The sequence below is a fragment of the Aphelocoma coerulescens genome, chromosome 4 (assembly GCF_041296385.1).
Source record: "Aphelocoma coerulescens isolate FSJ_1873_10779 chromosome 4, UR_Acoe_1.0, whole genome shotgun sequence".
Taxonomy (NCBI): Eukaryota; Metazoa; Chordata; class Aves; order Passeriformes; family Corvidae; genus Aphelocoma; species Aphelocoma coerulescens.
Window position 1 is genome coordinate 32238226 of NC_091017.1, and position 16108 is coordinate 32254333.

The window sequence follows — 16108 nt, forward strand, 5'->3', positions numbered from 1 at the left end:
GACTGTGAAGGGAGGTGTTCCCCAAGAGATTTGTCCGTGTTTCTGTTCTGTGCACCTTTCAACTGCCTGCCTGTGGCAAAACTGGCTAGCATCACCTGTACCTTAAATTTGCAATGACAACAAAATACCCCAACAAAACCCACACACCAAGAAACACCACTTCCCCAGAATCATTGTTCTGTGCATGAACCCATTTAGCACACTTAGTTCTGTCAACTCTGGATAAATCCTTCCTATCTTTTTTTGGTCAGGACTGTAAAAGATCCATCTCCGTCGCCCTCTGATGGAATTTGAATAGATGTGTCTGGAGTGACATATGTTCAGCCATAAATTACAGAGGAACAATTTTAAAACAAATTGTCTGCAGCCAATCCTGCCGAATTTACCTCCTGAGACAGATGATCATAAAGCTAGAAGCAAACAAGCCCTTAAACATTTGATGCCAGCTTTGAAAGGATCCTTTTGAGTAGGTGTTAGCATCACTCTAGATTGGTGGGATGCTGCCTATTTTGGACCAAATACTCAGCAGAGGAAAGGCTGATTTTATACCAGCAAGAAATCTTGTTCACACAAATGGAGTTGAGCAAGGTAGAGCCAATCAGAGGGAAATATTTTAAGAATTTTTAATTCTCTTTACTGTCTACATATGTACAGTTTATTAGTTCAGGCTAAAACCTTAAAATGTTGGTAAACACACGTGGCATAAATCATCAAAATGAATCCTCCCAATCATCATATTTCTCAACCACAATGGCTTGCAGTTGTCCAAACCACAACACAGTTAAAGAATATTTCTTTCTTTGCTGGTTGGGCTTCAGATCCCTATGGCAGGCTGAACCAAAAGACTAAAACCCTTTTATTGTAGTACTGTGCCAGCAAACATGTAGCTTTGAAGAGCCCTATTTTCCAGGAGATTTTGCCAACTGATCTTTGCATTACTGTCTGTAATAGGTGTATAAAATGGACACAGGAGGGTATTGGCTGCATCATTTTCAAGTTGGAGCCTGTCCCCCAGTTGCCATTAGGGACGATGCTTGTTATTGCTATGCAGTCAGTGCGGCTGTCGAACTCGAGGGAGTTCTGTGGCTTGTCCATCAATCCTCCCCTCGCTTAGCACGGCAATGCAGCTTGAATGTGTAAATCGCCATTCGCATAACAAAGGATAACCCGGGTGTGTGTCTTTGTGTGCAGAAACCCCCAAAGCAGACTCCTGTGCCTCTTGGATTATGTGTGGAGCCGGGCATCTCAAGTTATGTTTACAAGCGTGCGGAAACAAATGTGTCTCTGCTGCCTTCTGTGTCTTAAATTGTGTTTTTCCTTCAGGTGCAGCATTGTAAGTCATGGCTTCCTCTGCTTGAGGGAAGTAAAATGATTTCAGTTTGTCTTCATTAAAAAACCAAAGACAGTAATTTAGGAGTAATTTAAGTGCATCTTTGTCCCACACCTTGCAGAACAAAGTGAAGATACACGGATTTTTATAGACAGGGAAATTTGTGAAGATACATATTTTATAGATATAATAGGCAGAAAAGCTGTAGCAACAGGATGTGGACTTCCTTTTTTTATTGTAAGCCAGATAGTTGGGGTTCAGTGAGATCCATCTGGATTTGTCCCTTGTAGCCAGAGAGCAAGGAAGACTGCAGATGCTGCCTGTGATGAGAGCATGCAGCTGCTGGTCACAGAAATTTTGGGTTTACTAGGAAATGACACTTCACCTTAAGTGGTGCTTTCTCTAGAAATGTACCAGTTTCTCTCAGTGTTTTTTTGGACAGGAAAGTTTGGCAAAAAGAAAGACCCCCACAAAACCAAAGCACAGCCATCTAGCCCTGCAGTTGTGACACAGCCTGAGGGAGCAAGCCTGCACAGTGCTGAGTGCTTTTGAAAAATCTTCTGTTTCCCCTAAGAGCATTTATTTTCCATAGCTTGCTTTCCTTCTGCGAAATCAAACCCAAATGATAGTGTGGGTTTGCATATATGCCGGGATAAATCTCTTTCCCTGCTCCTCCATCACACTGCTGAGAGTTTAGGCTTGACTCAGGTTTTGCCTCATTGACTGCTTTAAAATCTTCTTTAGAGTGAAGTCAGAATGTGCAGAAATATAGCCCATTAAGATACTAATGTAAGCATGAGCATTTTCAAATGTGTTGTGTTCTAGGTATTTTTATGTCTTGAAAATGTAGTTTACTTGGGAATTTGATGAATTTTTCAGAGTGATGCCATGTGATAAAGTTTTATACCATTTAGAACAAAGACATTAATGTCATTAGTGGCAGTTAATTCTTAGTTTTCTAGCAACTACGGTTATGTCATAAATTGTTGTGTGACAATTTAGTGAGCCACGTGATAGAAAAAAGTGGTATTTCAGAGGAAGGAACTGAAAGTACTAATTTATTGATATTCTGGTTTTTAAGGTTGTTTTTGTATTCAGAGCTAGAGCTGATTTCAATGCAGAGTGGAAATAATTCAGCCTAAGTTAGTGTGGAGTTGGGCAAGACAGCATCAAAAGACAATGTTTTCTTAGAACAAAAGCAAAAAAGCTTTAAAGAATATTTCCCATTTGAGATGCATGAATTGGTTTAGATCCAAGGCAGGGGCTGAGTCTCTTTTTTCAAAGTGCAGACCCTGCAGATGCCTCCCTTGTCCAGCAAGCTCCAGGACATCATTTAAAAGGACCTTTAGCAGGTCTTAGACTGCAGCATTGGGTGCTGGATGTCGTGAAAGATGCTGGCAAGTCTACTGGATTGAAGCGAACTGGCAGCTTCGAATTACAGTGTTTTATTAGTGGGTATTTATTTAATTCCCTTCAAATCCCCAAGGCATGCTACAGGAAGCAACATAGCACTATTGCAGATAGAGAGACCAAGCCTAAAAGAGATATAATCGGGGCATTTTACACATTTTTCTATAGCTTTATAGCTTTGGCAGCAATTTCAGTGTCAGCCTGCAGTTCAGGAAAGCTGTTAGGGAGGGCAGGATTAGCTCTTGGGAGCCTGCTTGTAAATTCTGCAGAAGGATGCTCTGTGGTGGGTTGCTGTAGTTCTTGAAATACTTTTTAGAAGAGCTTGGCGTTCATATGTTTATGCTTGTTGGGAGACATGCAGACAGTCCATTGTGGTTTTCTGTTTTGTTTTCTCTTGTAAGTAAAAGAGCGTGTCAGGAGCACAAGCTGAGGCTTGGAGCCTCTCAGCATTTTAATTGATTCCACATTGTAAAGACTGTACCTCTATAAACCCTTTTATAGGTTTTGGACATATCTGAGAGGCAGCAGCCCCCTCTTCTCAGTGCAAACACTTCAAGGCATGGCAGCTCTGGAGAACAGGGGTTGATTTATTTGTAGCTTGTTTTTGCTCAGATCCTTCAACTCTCAAGGCATATTCCCTGCACCAGAGCAATGTGCTAATGAAAGCAGAGTTGATGAGCTACAGAGCTGAAAACACACACACATACACACACATACACACGCATACACATCCCTCCAAATCCTGCCTGTGTTTCAGCTGAGAGCTGCCTCATTGTGGACTGTGGGTCTGTCCATGGGGCAGAGAGTTTTACAATGTGGTTACTTTTAAAAGCCGTGACAATTTGAGCTGTGTGTCCATGTCTGAAGAAGCTGGCAGTCTGGAAATGTAAATGGGACTGAGGATGTGAAGGAGGAGCAAAGGGACTTTCCAGGCTGGGGAGGAAACCTCAGGTTCAGATGGATAACCTGTGCTCCGTCTAGGGTAGATGTCCTTATCCTCATTAATTTTTGTTAGATTTAGTCCTTCAGCTTTATTTATGGATTAGTGGCACTGCCTTAGGAGTTACACTTGTGGTTTCTGATTACTGTGGAGACTAATTCGGTACTCTGCAAGGGAGACAGTGTAATTCCTGTTTGAGTTTTATTTTCTGGGACATGTGAAAGGTCGCTTTACTGATCCTAAGCATTTGAGTACTGTGAGCTTATCCTCCCAGCATCACAAGAGTGCAAAGAGAGTAATAAGTTGGACTTTTTCTTTATCTCCTGGGGTTTCAAGGCTTATAGGGTCATGTTTCCTAGCTTCTCTCTCTACAGGGACAAAACTGGAATTCCCACTAATACTAATTATGGGATGAAGAGACAGAGTATTCTACAGGCAGCTGGCTGACATTTCACGTTATCCCTTGTTCTTGTGGGACACTTTAACTTGCTGGATGTCTGCTAGAAACTCAACACAGTGGAGAGGAGGCTGTCTAGGAGGTTCCTGGAGTGTGTGGAATACTAACTTCCTGACACACCTGGTGAGTGAACCTACCAGGGGCAGTGCCCTGCTAGACCTGCTGTTTATGAAGAGAGTAGGGCTGATGGGAGATGTGATGGTGGAAGGCCATCTTGGGCATTGTGACCAAGGAATTATAAAGCTTTCGATTCTTGGTAAAGTAAGGAAGAGGGTCAACAAAACCTGCCTTGGACTTCCAGAGGGCAAACTTTGGCCTGTTCAGGACACTGGTTCAGAAACACTCCTTAATAACAAAAAGGTCCAGGAAGGCTGGATGTACTTTAAGAAGGAAATCTTCTCCCTGGCAACTGGTGACAGGATGAGAGGAAATGGTTTCAGGCTGTACCAGGTGAGATTCAGGTTGGACATCAGGAAGAATTTCTTCACTGGAAGGGTTGTCAAGCATTAAAACAGGTTTCCCAGGGAAGTGGTAGAATCACCATTCCTGGGAGTGTTCAAGAAATGACTGGATGTGGCACATGGTGCTATGGTTTAGTTGACATGGTGGTGTTCAGTCAAAGGTTTGACTCAATGATCTTGGAGGTCTTTTCCAGCCTAATGATTCTGTGATTCTATGATAGTTGGGTGGTTTTACTGACATGGTCATGTGAATATGGAAAGCTTGGGATGTGGTCCTTGCTTCCAGCATGTGTAGTCTTGGGTCAGTGTGCAGCGACAGCAGGGGTCAGCTGGAGAGGAGAGTAGTCCTGCCCATGGGCTGCAGTCTTCAGCCAAAGCTCAGGGAAGGGATGGTTCCAGGGATGCAGCTGCAAATCCTTTGATGTTAAGGCTTGCAGAAAATAATCTGCCAAGTAGTCCCAGCTGGTTGATGTTACTGGCTTGTTCTCCCCTCTTTTTGCTTTGTCTCCTCCCTGGTACTCACTGTCTCTACTACTGGTATAGCACATGGAGCATGTTGTTCACAGAGGCCAGTTTTCACTGTAAGAGGACCAGTGGTTCTACCTCCGTCCACCCACGTTCCAGGAGCCAGTGTCTTTCAGCATGGCTCTTGTGGGCTCCCCTCTACAAGGTACAAAGACACTTTCTAATCCAGTTGCTGCTGGTTTAAGGGATCTGCTCACACCATTGCCATCCCAAGATGCTCTTGCTGCCATTCTTCACTGCAGCCATCTCTCTCTGGCCCCTTTGAAGTGTGCAGCAAGAGGCTGCGCAGATGTTAATGCTCTGTGCACGCCACATTTTGTGGTTGCTATTAAAAATAAAAAGAGTGAAATTGATTTGCTAATAATGGATGTGCTACTAACAGAAACACATCCCACTTGTACCTAACACTAGCAGGTTGTTTATGGCATATTTGCTGTCTCTAAAAATAATAATTTTTTTTTCTAGCAACCAATTTAATTTAAAGACTATTTTCACACATCACTGGCTGTTAATCAGTTAAAGAGTTTTAATATTAAGAAAACAGAAGCAGATCTCATCAACAGCTTAAAACTTGATTTCATTTCTTTTCAGATGGCTTGCAGCAGATTATGGGGAGTCTTAAGCTCATCTTATTTCTCCTGCTTTCCTATCCCCTTTAAAAGAAAGATAGTACCATTATCTGTATGACTGTACTGTGCTAGTTCTGTGTATCCTTTCAACAGCTGGTGAACTGGAAATACTGAGATAAAAATATAAGAAGACTAAAATAAGATTTAATTAGGAATTAAACACCAGACACCCATGTAATTTTAAATAAAGTCATGTATACTTCATTGAGAGATTATAAGATTGACTGTCAGAAAAGGAATGGTAGGATAGAGACCAAAACCCAAGATATGCGCAAGGTAAGTTGTTTTTGGCCCTGTTCTGCTCTGAAACGAATTCCAAAATGTCGGAGACATTGCCACCAGTGGCAGAAAATGGTCAGGGTACCAGCTCCTGCTTTTGGCTGTTCAGCTCAGCCAAGACTCTGCTCATCCATGACTCTGCTCATCCACCTACTGTAATACTTGCTCTGCAGTGTGGAAGAGTAGAGTGCCCCTGGGTCAGCTTTCATCTAAAGAGGGTCTGTTTCATCACAGCATCTCTGTCTGATAAAGGATTGCTGCTTGAAGCATCTCACAGGCTGTCCTCTCCTTTGTGTTGTGTACAAAACAAACACAGGGAAGGATACAGAGCAAAGTGTTGTAATAGGTACTAGGTATGCCTGAGATACCCATGGAGCTACAGCTGCTTCTGCTCTTGAGCATGGGAATGCAAGTGGGGTTTCCATCAGGAGCTGCTGGTCATGAGAGCCTGGAAGACTGTGCTGGGGGAACCCTGCAAATCCCCCTGTCCTCCCCAAAGCAACTGCTGCAGGTGTGTGGATTCAGCCAACACCATTCACTGTGGCACGTCTTGCATATATTTTGATTGTCTATACTCCCCTTTTTTGCATAACCCATCTCCTGTCCCTGAATTCTTCCTTTCTAACTGACACAGGAATATTTCACCTCGGTCTGACAGGATGCTGCTCTGCTGCCTGTTTGTTTTGAGGACTCATGCTGAAATCTTCAGTGTAACATAATGCTCTTGAGTATTCCACCTAATACTCTTTGAATAGAGATGGGGCTTACCTGACCCATGAGAGCCTGTAGTTTACAGAAAAATTGGTCTAGTCAGTTCTATTTCACACCTCTCATTAAAACATGGGTTATTGGCCTTGTGCATCTCTTGGCTCTATATTTATTCATGAAAACCACACATTCCCTTTGAGCTGAGCTACATATCCTACCATCATCAACAAGCTGCACCTCGTTGAAAATCTATCAAGGAAAACTGACTTGTTTTGCATTTGCTGCTTTGCACAAAATAGAAGCACAGTTAACTCTTGTGCTGTAATGATTTTCTGTCTGTCTTGATAGAACATAATGAGATAAATTCAAGTCCTTTTTTGAGGGCTAATTAACATTGAATACACACTAGATGTGCACTGCCGTCATTATACGTTGCACATTTTCGTGCTTACATTTCCCCATCTCTTTTGTCTGCGTGTGCAAGTGAGTTTGAGTTGGCTTTGAAATAGAGATTGTGGGCTAGAGAGGAACCATTTGGTGGTCTGCTCTCCCAGAAGACTCTCCAGAGACTGTATAACAGTCCTTGCTGTAGGTAGGGCAGCATTTGAAGGTGATTGTGAAATAAATAAAAGAACTTACCTATGTGCTGGAAACTGAGGGATGTACCATAAAGCATGAAGGCAGCTTTGTGGCAAGTCTGCTAAAAGCCATCAAGAATAGATTCAGCCCTAGATCTGTTCACTGGTCCTGTTGTCTGGGCACAAACCAGAACAACTGCAGCCTACAGATGGATACCACAGCTTAGCAATGGAATACTGGTTGGACGATGAGCAATTTTGGAAAATGGACTTTTAAAACCTGTAAATCCCTCCAATCCAACTAGTTGTTCTCTGCCTGTCTTGTGGGAAGAAAGGGAAGCTGGGGAATAGTGGGGGGGGGGGGATGCTGTGTTTGGGGAGGTCAGCAGGGAGATGATCACCCACTACGGCAGGGGTGAGAGACTGCAGATCCATGATGGTGACCTGGCAGCCTGTGCTGGGCTTGGGACCTGCTTCAAGACTGTGTGGTGCTTGTTGTGAGAGGTGCATAGTCCAGGCAAGGCTGTGGAGCTGGGCCCTCGGGGAGGTCTTTTGGATGCTCTTGAGCCACACCACATTTGATGCATGAGTGATTTTCATCACCAAAGACTTAGCAAAGCTCTGGGAGTTGGGAATTGATGTGCAAGTGTTTCACCTTTGGTGAAGAAACTACTGATGTAACAGGGAAGATGTCAAGAGAGTTCCTCTGGTACTGCAGGAAGCAGAGCCAACTTCAGAAGCAGTTGTCCTAGTTGGTCCATCAGAGGAAAGGGATCACTAGTAAAAAGATATACTTTATCTATGGTGAAGATGAATTCTGTCATCGCTTGCTGAATTTTAGCACATTGCTGTGATTGTCTGGGACATTCCTGATGGGATAATATTAGTGCTTTCACTGTGGACTCATTTTCTTTGCAAGCTAATTACAGCTGGGAAAGCTTGAATGCAGATGGGAAGGCTCTGGGATTTCCAGGTAACTTCACCAAGTCTGATAGCAGATCTGTGCATCATTAATATCATACTGGGCAGAAATATTTTAAAGAAATTCAGAAGAAAGAAAGGTAACAGCACTTTGGAGCTGCTTTAACATGTCTCCATGTCTCTGCTTTTTGAGACGAACAGAAAATCAACATTTCCTCCTTTTGCTAACAGTTCATTTGTAATTCTGTATATAATGGTATGATACAGAGCCAGCTGTGTGTTTTCCTAATAAAACACATGCAAACCTGTGGCTGTCACTGCTTCTGGTTGAGTGTGCATACACAGGTGAAGTACAGAGAGCTTTGCATAGGTGAAAAAGCACTTGTTTCAGGAGGATGGAAACAAGATATTACTGTATTCATTTCAAACTACTTTAAAAAAATCCCAAGCTACCCATAGCCATGTATTTGTAAGAAAAAAAATAGCTCTCAGATCAAGTCTTTGTGCCTCGTCATGCATATATATTGGAGCTGGAAGGAATATCTTGTATGGTGAGCATGCCTGGTTCAGGCTATACCCAGAATAGTCTGTCATATGGAGCACTTTAAAATTCATCACAGGTTTGTGGGGGGAAAGACCCTAGGGAAGTAGCCTTATCACAGTGTCTTAAAGATGTCGATCTTGAGATCCCCTCCACCACTGTGTTGCTATTTGTTTGCTGAGACATTGATTTCTGGGTGTAGAACATCTTAAACAAAAACCATGAAATGTATTTTACCTGTTTTCCTAAGACTAAATGAAAAAAAAAAAAAAAATCACAGTAATGTTTTCTAAGGCAGAGCCCAGAAGATGTTACCTCTAATGCATTCAACAAGGAAAATATATACCCAGCAATGGCAGATGCTAGGGGAAAAAAATAATCAAGAAATTCGCATTCTCTTTTCATGCAGATGTTTAAGTATGCACTATCTGTTAGTAGCATAGACTGTTTTAAAATATGCAAACTAAATAGCTTGTGAGTCTGTGTGTCTGTTTTATAGCTGAAGATATGGGGTTTTTTTAAAAGGAAATGTGAAGAGACTAATTTTATGATGGGAGAGCTTAGCCTGTGGTTCTTCTTTTCACAGTATGCAGACCTGGGTTCTTCAAAGCTTCACCCCACAGTCCATCCTGCAGCAAATGTCCCCCTCACAGCTACACACTTGATGAAGCATCCACATCTTGCCTGTGTGAAGAACACTATTTTAGGAAGGAATCAGACCCACCTACAATGGCCTGTACAAGTAAGCATGTGCTTATAGGGTTGTTTTTAATCCTTTCGAGCTGTTCCTGTACTGTGACTAGACATTATGATACTAACTAATGTGCTTTTTCAGGCTCTGCACTGGAGTCTGAACTAGTCTTGACACACTTGTAATGTCACTGTCTTTGTCCACCGTACTTCCAATTACATGAGAAGAGACCTTTCAGTGCTTTTTGCTTCAAAAGCTGGCATCAAAGCCAGGAAGAGTTTCTGTAATGAGCAAATGCTCCATCTGTCCCCCTGCACTCCTGGGTGGACTCAGCCAGCAGCATGGCACCAGACATCCGTGTCGATATGTGTGCAGGTACCAGCGTGGGGCACGCACATGGAATACAGCATGGGTAATGCTTGTCAGCCACAGGCATGGATACAATCTCCATGGTCCTGCCTGGTGTCATCCCACAGCTCGTTTGCAGTAAACAAGCAGGGAGAGAGCCCTATCTTTCCAATCTGCCTGGAGATGGTCACTCTTCTCAAAACTCCGTGATGGAAACTGCTTCTTCACAACGTAGAACTTACCCCTGGGAGTAGGGGGCGGGCAGTGTAACACACACATCGGGGTGCTGGGAGTCCAAGGTGGAGATGGTGTAATCAGAATCACTAATTTTAATCTTCTCTTCCCATCCATGAGCTGTCCTGTCAGCTGTATCTTGAAAGTCCCTTTTTCAGTTTATGTTTCAGATACTTAGGGCCACAATTTGCATGCCCCCGTCTAGTCCTGCTGAGTATAGCACAGATCTGAGCCGGGACTGTCACACTCCAAATGTAATTTTTGTGGTTGTAAATGACTGAAATGGAGTTGAACTACTGGTGCAGGAGCAGTTAGGGCTTCCAAGAAACTTAAGCAGTGGAGGGAAAAGTAGGTTTATGGCTCCATACATGCTCAGAGTCACTGAATGATGGTGCAGAGGTGACTTCCATACTGTAGGGAAGTACTTTGCATCATGTAGAGATGGTAGTGGCTTTTGTGCCTTTCCCAGTGACTACAGATGTCCTTCCTAGCTTCCCAAGTTTGCACTTCAAAAAGGGAAAGAAAAAGTCTGTTCCTGTTGGAGAGACACTCTCTCAAAGGAAATTGCCCTTGGCAGCTCTCTGCTTGCCTGCAGGAGGCACTTGGAGCAGAATTGGGCCCCTTGAACTCTGCCTTTGATTTTCACCAGGCAGAGGAGCATGGCTGTTGGAAGCTGTGCTGTAGAGAAGGAGAAGGCAGCCTTAGGCAGCATTGGAATCACTGGTGCTGTTAGATCAAAGTGGTCTGGGGGGATGAGTCATGCAAGTACTTCCCAGTTTATTAAATAGGTATGCCAGAGTCTTTCGGAGCCATAGCCAGGGTGGGTTATAACATGAAAAACCTGATACCAGCATTTCTTGATGTTCGTTTGCCCCTTGGCCTGACTTAAAAAATTCAGATAAGTGTGGTCCAGCATGGTATTGGGAAACACACTGAGCTCTGGAAATACTCATAAAGTAGGCTTTTCTGTGCAGACAGAACCAAAGCCAGCAACTGAGAGAGCATTATGCCAGACTCTGGGGTCCACTGTGCCTCCCATCCACCATCAGTGGTGTTGCTCTCTGCCCTTCTCAGAATGGAAGGGTATGCATCCAGTCTGTCCTGCTGGTGAATTAGCACAGGGAAGGAACTGCCATCCCCAAGGAAGATGTTTCTGCATGCATATGGCCTGAGCAGCATCAGGCAGGGTTCAGAGAGGCACAAGCAAGTGAGGTGAACAACTCTTCTTAAAAAGAAGGAAAGTTCAAGAGCCTGTCTCCCCCAGGTTTCCAGTGCAGTTTGAATCCTGTGGGTAAAGGCTGTAATTTCTGACTCTGCAAATGCCATGGGATTTTCTTTTTATGTTTGTTTGGGGGTTTTGTGCTTATTTGTTGGTGGTGGCTGTCTGTTTGTTGGCTTCTACTGTTTGGGTGGTTTTCTCTCAGGGTGGGTTTTACTTTTGTTTTGAGAGCTTACTGTAAGCTAGTTTAAAGCCCAGACATGGTGCCTGAAGCTGTGTTAGGATATGGCTTGGCAGGGCACCAAGTCCTTCTGGGGCAGATGAGAAGTTTATTGCTTATCAAGGCGCAGCTCAGCTTCTGTTGCCCACTGCAACCCCCGGAGCCGCAGTTGAGGACATTGCAGCGCCTCTGCTGGCATTCACGCCTACCACCCCAAAAGCAGGGTGGAATATCCAAGCCTTCTCCGCCTGCTTCTGTCACCCTCACTTTCCCCATGCACCTTTTCTTAGGATTTTGTCCCAGTCCTGCTGTATTTGTTCTGAAGGTGATGAGGAGGGCCCCATGAGCTCTCCCAGCTCAGCAGCAGGGGTAGAAAATTTTGGCAGGGGTGGTAAAGAATAGGTAGCGACGCTAGTGGTTTAAACCAGTCCAATTATATCTGGAAGGCAACAGCTCATTGTGAACTAAAACACAAGTGAGAGAGACTTGAGTCACAACTGGTAGGAAAATATTGCAAGGGTTTTTTAATGTTTTGATTATTTATTGTCACAGAAGTTAATAATATTCATAGGATTCCCTCAACAAGAAATGCAGTTAATTTTAGAGAATACATCAATGTCTGTTTGCAGGTCTACACCTGCAGAGTCCCCTTGCCACTCAGTATAGCTGTAAAATCACATTTTCCTAATTTAAAGCGAGTGTTTTTCAGTTCCAAGATGCATGAGTCTCCTCACCACCACCACCACTGGCATCACTAAAGAAAACTAGCTGCTATATCACTGTCACTTGCTCAGTTAAGTACAGGGCGGGGGAGGAATACATTTTTGTTCAATTTTTCCAGTTTCTTAAGTATATTTTGTAAGTAATGATTGGTAATTTTGAAATGAATAGTGCTGTGATGCATTCTGAAATAATTAGTGCTCTCAGACAAAAAAAGAAAAAATTTTGGTCCTGATGGACGTTTGAGAATTCTCTTCGTATTATTATGTGTCTTCCGGGAAGTAATTCCACTTTATTTCTTCTTAACTAAGTAATCCTAGCTTCAGTTCCTTGCACAACATCCTTTTAAAACCAAAACAGTTGCACCCTTTTCTTTTCTCCTCATGTCTCTGACAAGTAGCCTTATTGTTGTTCAGAGCATGTTGGGGAAATATTTGTAGTATTATGACACATGGGACAAATCGAAGACTTTATAGTATTTACTGTAATAGTATACTTGCAAAACGTTTACAGTTAACTTTGAGTGTGTATGTACATATATTTATATCTTGAGGGTAATTTCTCTCTTAGGTTATATTTTTAAAATATGAGCATCAGTAAACAACAGGTTTGCTGTCCATTAAGAAAAATACCAATATCTTTGTTTTCAGAAAATATTTGCCTCTAGTCAGAAATTGTGGTGCAAAAGGGGTGAATCTTAGGGTATAAAGCAGCATATTCATAAATTATATATATATATTTTAAAAGTCAGTAGATTAATATCTGTGCCCTTGACAAAAGGAGTTTTGAAATTAAAGCAGATCACCTTAGCAGATCCAGGGCCCCCCTCTTCTGAAGGTAAAATACCTTTTTGTTCTCCCAGCTGGGGTTTAGCCAAGTTTTTTCCAAGTACAGTTTCAGGATTCTTCAAGTAGGTCTTGTTAGATACCTGTAGACTACTAAAGACCTTTCTCTGAGGTCCTGTGAGAATGCTAATGTTATAGGTTATAAAGTCCCAGCAGTTTTAAAACATTTCCACTGAAGCTGATGTTTTTAAGCCTTCAAGAAGAGTAGCTGACTTTTCTGTACAAAGCAAGTAAAAACCTCTGGTGACTTTACAAAAGTAATAATTTATCCCCTGTTAAAGACACATTGTCCAGTAAGTATTTCTCTTATGCCTGAGTTCTTTACTTTTTCCTGGAGTACTGGCATCAGCAAAAGGGCCTTCATCCAGTGGAAGAAAAAATAGGGCAATTTAACTGGTAAAAAACATATAAAAAATCCTCAAGTGCAATACATATAACTCCATACAGCTCCAGTGATGAATTCCGTAGTTTCCGTTTTGTCAGTACAAGTATGACACTGCAGAAAACAGTCCTGACCTGGGCTGTATGATAGTGTCATTAGCTAAATAGTGCTGGATCCCTGGGGTGCAGCTTGGGAGTGGATTGCTTCATGTTTCTAGGGATCTGAAGGGATCACAGAACAAAACAAAGATGATCTGGCATTTCCTAAGCTAACTCAGCTTTTTTCTTCAACTGCTTTTCCTCTGAAAAATATAAAAATACATCAGGATTATTTATTTCCTCTGGCAGCGAGTTTCTCATTGAATCAGAATAGTTTGAGTCGAAATCCTGACAGTGTTTCAGTTTATCAGTGTTACCAATTTTACAGACTCAGAGAGGGGAATAGAAAAAGGAAGTGGAGGAGAATGCTTCTGGTTTATAAGGTGATTTTATTTTTGCAGTACACTGCCTGTTTTAAATAACAAATTTAGTTTAATTATCACAACAAAATGTGAAGATGACAGCCTAAGTCAGCCTGTTAGATTCGTATGGATGTCTAGCTAGTGAAGCTACTTGTCTCACTCTTTTCAAGGAACTGCTCATGGGTTTTGACAACTTCATTCAAACTGAAGAGGAATGTGTTGCATTGCCTTCCCTCAGAAAAACCCCAGCCTTTGCTGTATAGTTTCTGATGGTGCTGTGACTAAAATCCATCCTGGCTTGCTTTTATAAATTTCCCCTCTCTTCCTCATTCATTAGTATTCCCTGAGTACTTAACACGTGGATATCTTGCATGAGACTCCTGCTTGTCCTTTCACATTGTCTTCAGGGTGTATCTGCAGCTTGCCCTTCATCTGCAACACAAGCCTGTTAAAAACAAAACCCTTGCAGCCCTTTCTGCAAGGAAGCAGTCTTGAAGGTGCCTCCAGGAGGGCTTTGCTTGCCCAGCTGTGGCCTCTCCCACCAGGATGAAGAGAAACAGCTCACTTTCTGCAGGTGCTCTGGTACCTCTGCAGCAGCTGTTCCTCCTTGGATAGCCTTGCCAACGCCATGCTGGCATCCCGAGCGGGGAGGCTTGGCAAAAGTAAGCAAGTGCTCCGTGGGCAACCAGCCGTGCTACAGCCTGGCGGGGACCAGGAGGGCTGCCATGGAGTGGCTGGATACGGCCGTGTTTCCAGTGGCCCATGCAGATCACCATCTGCTTTGGGCTACATCGAGCGTCTCGCTTAAGTGTAATTTGGATACCCAAGCTTAGGGTTTCACTGCTGCCAAATGGCTGATGGGAAGAGGCGGGTACACACAGAGGAAAGATTTGGCATCTGAGTTGAGTACCTAAGTAGTGTGAAAACCTCAGTGTGTGTCTGGTTTTTAGGACCTAGAGGTAGTGATATAGGGGCAGTGGGGTGAGGAGGGGGAATCTTGCCCCTAGTGAAGCCAACAGTGACTTGCACAGGGCAAAGACTTGCTAATCCCTTTGCCGAAGAGCAAGGAGAGCACCAGAGGCAATGCCCCAGGGTGCAGTGCTCCTCCTGTTGGGTTTGACCCAGCCTTTGTGTCGTGTCCTCCCACACAGGTGACTGCATCCCACAAGAGACACAGATCTCTTGAGTGAGGTGAGAGTGCTCAAAACAAATCCCTGTTTTCCCAGTTCTTCAGGTGTTGTTGTAAATGGTCCCCATGTACTCTCTGACACGTGAGCAACGGGGCATCTCTTTTCAGCCTAGAGAGTAGTAGCGAGCAGGATGACTGATAATACTGTTTTTACCATGTGTTTTTCTCACTTTACAAACCAGGACCCCCCTCTGCTCCTCGGAGTGCCATCTCAAATGTTAACGAGACTAGTGTCTTTCTGGAATGGATTCCCCCTGCTGATACTGGTGGAAGGAAAGATGTGTCTTATTATATTGCATGCAAGAAGTGCAACTCACACTCGGGTCTGTGTGAGGCGTGTGGCGGTCATGTCAGGTACCTCCCCCAGCAAACCGGCCTGAAAAACACCTCTGTCATGATGGTGGATCTGCTTGCTCATACAAACTATACCTTTGAAATTGAGGCAGTGAATGGAGTGTCCGACCAGAACCCTGAAGCCCGGCAGTTTGTGTCTGTAAATGTAACCACAAACCAGGCAGGTAAGTGGATCTTCAGCCTGGGGGAATGTCTGGGGTGGGAGCCTGAGCCAGTCAGACCCAGTGCAGACCTCCCTTTGGAAAGGGTGGAAGTCTCCAGCGCGGAGGGCTGGACTCTGGCCTCTTCAAATATGGGAGGTGGGAGGTGGGCAGTGCTTATGTTGCACAGGTTACAATTACTGCAGTCTTCAGTAGGTTTCCTTTCAGTAGGACACATTTTTAGGCTTTGTGACTTTTTCCTTTTACACTAAGCTACTTGGAGATACCTCCACTTCTTTGCATGTTGGTGTATCCATCTGCTAAACCAGAAGAAAAAAGGGCTGTCTTTCCTGTTGGGAAAAGAAAATTTCTAAGTGTCCATTTTGATTAAAAATGGCTAAAACATCTTAACTTTACAAACAGTTATCCTAAGAAAATTGTTTTGAGTGACCTTAGGAAATTTAATCCCTCTTCTACACTGTGATGCTAAAATGACTGGGCTCAGGCTGGTGAGGTACATTGTCACT

General features: G+C 43.4%; 1 protein-coding gene across 17 annotated transcripts in view; it reads left to right on the forward strand.

Moving 5' to 3' along the window:
• EPHA5 (EPH receptor A5) overlaps positions 1-16108 on the forward strand; it is a 208324-nt gene that overhangs the window by 109469 nt on the left and 82747 nt on the right. For 16 of the 17 annotated variants that reach the window (XM_069013426.1, XM_069013425.1, XM_069013428.1 and 13 more), the window contains 2 exons: positions 9366-9521; positions 15270-15605. In XM_069013426.1, coding sequence (XP_068869527.1) covers positions 9366-9521; positions 15270-15605 — 492 coding nt within the window. The remainder of the gene's footprint in view (positions 1-9365; positions 9522-15269; positions 15606-16108) is intronic. The other variant, XM_069013432.1, reaches the window with a different exon arrangement.